Source organism: Babylonia areolata, chromosome 2 (assembly GCF_041734735.1).
Source record: "Babylonia areolata isolate BAREFJ2019XMU chromosome 2, ASM4173473v1, whole genome shotgun sequence".
Lineage (NCBI taxonomy): Eukaryota > Metazoa > Mollusca > Gastropoda > Neogastropoda > Buccinidae > Babylonia > Babylonia areolata.
In genome coordinates this window covers 50,018,124-50,020,617 of record NC_134877.1, presented here as the reverse complement: position 1 = coordinate 50,020,617, position 2,494 = coordinate 50,018,124, and the positions used below count along the sequence as shown (strand labels likewise).

At 40.6% G+C, this 2,494-nt stretch overlaps 1 protein-coding gene across 3 annotated transcripts in view; it reads right to left on the bottom strand.

Moving 5' to 3' along the window:
• Window positions 1-260: 260 nt before the first annotated feature.
• The window catches only part of LOC143279485 (putative ferric-chelate reductase 1), a 53,306-nt gene continuing 51,072 nt past the window's right edge, over window positions 261-2,494 (bottom strand). For all 3 annotated transcript variants that reach the window (XM_076583529.1, XM_076583531.1, XM_076583530.1), the window contains 2 exons: window positions 1,765-1,911; window positions 261-442 (listed from right to left, as the gene is read on the bottom strand). In XM_076583529.1, coding sequence (XP_076439644.1) covers window positions 315-442; window positions 1,765-1,911 — 275 coding nt within the window. In that variant the 3' untranslated portion in view covers window positions 261-314. The remainder of the gene's footprint in view (window positions 443-1,764; window positions 1,912-2,494) is intronic.

Below are 2,494 nucleotides of genomic sequence, written 5' to 3'. Positions count from 1 at the left end.
CAATGTTAACATCAAAACAATATCAAATATCAAAACAATTCAAAATGACACAATAGTCACAATATTATCATTACTCTCCACACAATAAGTAATGCACACAGTTTGTGGTTCTCTTCATTCTCACCAGCATTTGTGGGAAGGGTTCGGGTGGGAAGGTATGTGATAAAATGAAATAAAATAAAATAAAATGTAAAAAATACGTACGATAAAACAAACGTCAATATGCGTGAAGTTAAAAAAAAAAAAAAAAGAAGAAGAAAAAAATAAAAAAATAAAAAAATAAAACATGCTAAGGGAGAGAACCTGCGGCTGACTCAGAAGACCAGCACGGTGCTAAGAGTTGCGGCCGCTAGCAGCAGGAGCGTCAGGCAGTAGAAGAAGAGCAGCAGGGTGTCGGGAGATTTCAGCACCTCCGTCCACGGCTCCTTCTCCTTCTTCACCCCTGCAGGCCACGGAATGAATGCGGATGCTGACATTTCATTCATCATAAACATCGAAGCCCTACATGAAGGGATGCAAAACACAAAATCTAATATACATAGTATCAACAAAAGAAAAAGAGTGAATGAATGAATGAATGAATCTTTATTTTCCAATAGTGGAGATATTAGCACTTACACATCTGCCGTTGTTCTAAGAGACACACAGACACATACGCATATCAATGTTGTTATACTAAATACATGTAGAGAGAAAGAGGGAGAGAGGGACAGAGAGAGAGAGAGAGAGAGAGAGAGAGATGTATGTATGTATGTATATTGGAACGGGAGAGAGACATGGAGACAGAGATAGAAACAGAGACAGACAAACATAAACAGGTACAGAGAGAGAGAGAGAGAGAGAGAGAGAGAGAGAGAGAGAGAGAGAGAGAGAGACTCAATTTTTTGTTGTCGTCAAGGTTGTGTGTGTATATATGTGTAAACTACAGATCTATAGATCAGATTCTTCCTTTTTGTGTTTAAATCTTTTTTATTGAAACAAAATGTAAAATGAAAATATATACATGAATTTAAAAGGAAAACACAAGTTTGTTTTTTATTTTCTTTTTTTCTTTTTTTTTAATGACATCACAAGTGAATCGCTCCCTATTCGTTCTAGACCCAGTACTCTTCAAGTGTACATGTTCTTTTTCTCTGTGTGTGTGGTTGTTTATTTATTTATTATTATTATTATTATTATTATTATTATCACTACCTTTTTTCATATTATAATTATCATTTATTTATTTATCTATATATGTATTTATTTACTTATTTATGTACGCTTATCTATTATTTATTCAACTTTTTTTCCCTTTTTTTTCTTTTTTGGGCTACGCCGCTGGTCAGGCATCTGCTTGGCAGATGTGGTGTAGCGTATATGGATTTGTCCGAACGCAGTGACGCCTCCTTGAGCTACTGAAACTGAAACTGTGTGTGTGGTTGTTGTTGTTGTTTTTTTGTTTTTTGTTGTTTTGTTTGTTTTTTTTAATTACAAGCAAATCCCTCTCTACTCGTTATATACAGCACTCTTCACCTGTATGTGTTCTTTTTCTTTGATTTTTTTTTATGATATGTGAATCCCTCCCTATTCGTTCTGGACCCACTATGTACTCTTTACCTATTTTTCTTTCTTTCACTTTTTTTTTTTATTTTTTTTTTTTTACATCAAAAGTGACCCCACCCCCACCCCCCACCTCAACCCCCCTCTGTTCGTTCATCAGTACTCTTCACCTGTCCGTGTCGTGCACCGGCACTACCAGCCCGCCATGCCTGAAGCACTCACCCAGCTGCACGGTGCAGCAGCGGCGCAGCTCCAGCACGATGGTCCATCCTATCTGCACGGGAACCCAGCCCGTCAGCACCGTGATGCCGAACTCGCGCATCACCGCCGGGATGTAGCGTATGTCCAGCGCCAGGTACATGGCCACCGCTACACACACACTCACACACACACACACACATACACACACACGCACGTGCATACACATACACACGTGAACACACACACAAACAGACACACACATATACACACACACCACGCATAGACATGCGTGCACACACATACACCACACACGCGCGCGCGCATAGACATACACGCACACACACACACACGCACGCACGAACATGCATAGACATACGCACGCACGAACGCACGCGCACAAACACACACACACACACACACACATTCTGAACATATCCACTCATTACTGGGTCGCAGTCAGTCAGTCACTGATTGATTGACTGATTGATTGATTGAATCATTCCTTCATTCAGCTCTTTCTCAAAATCCTTTCATTCCTAGGTCGCGCAGTCAATAAGTCACTGACTCGTCGATTGATTCATTTATGCAATCATTTCTTCAGTCACTCTTTCTCAACATATCCATTCATTCCACACACACGTGCGCGAGCGCGCGCGCGCACACACACACACACACACACACACACGCACACACACACACAACATAAACACATGCAGAAACATACCCACGCATACACACACACATGCGCGAG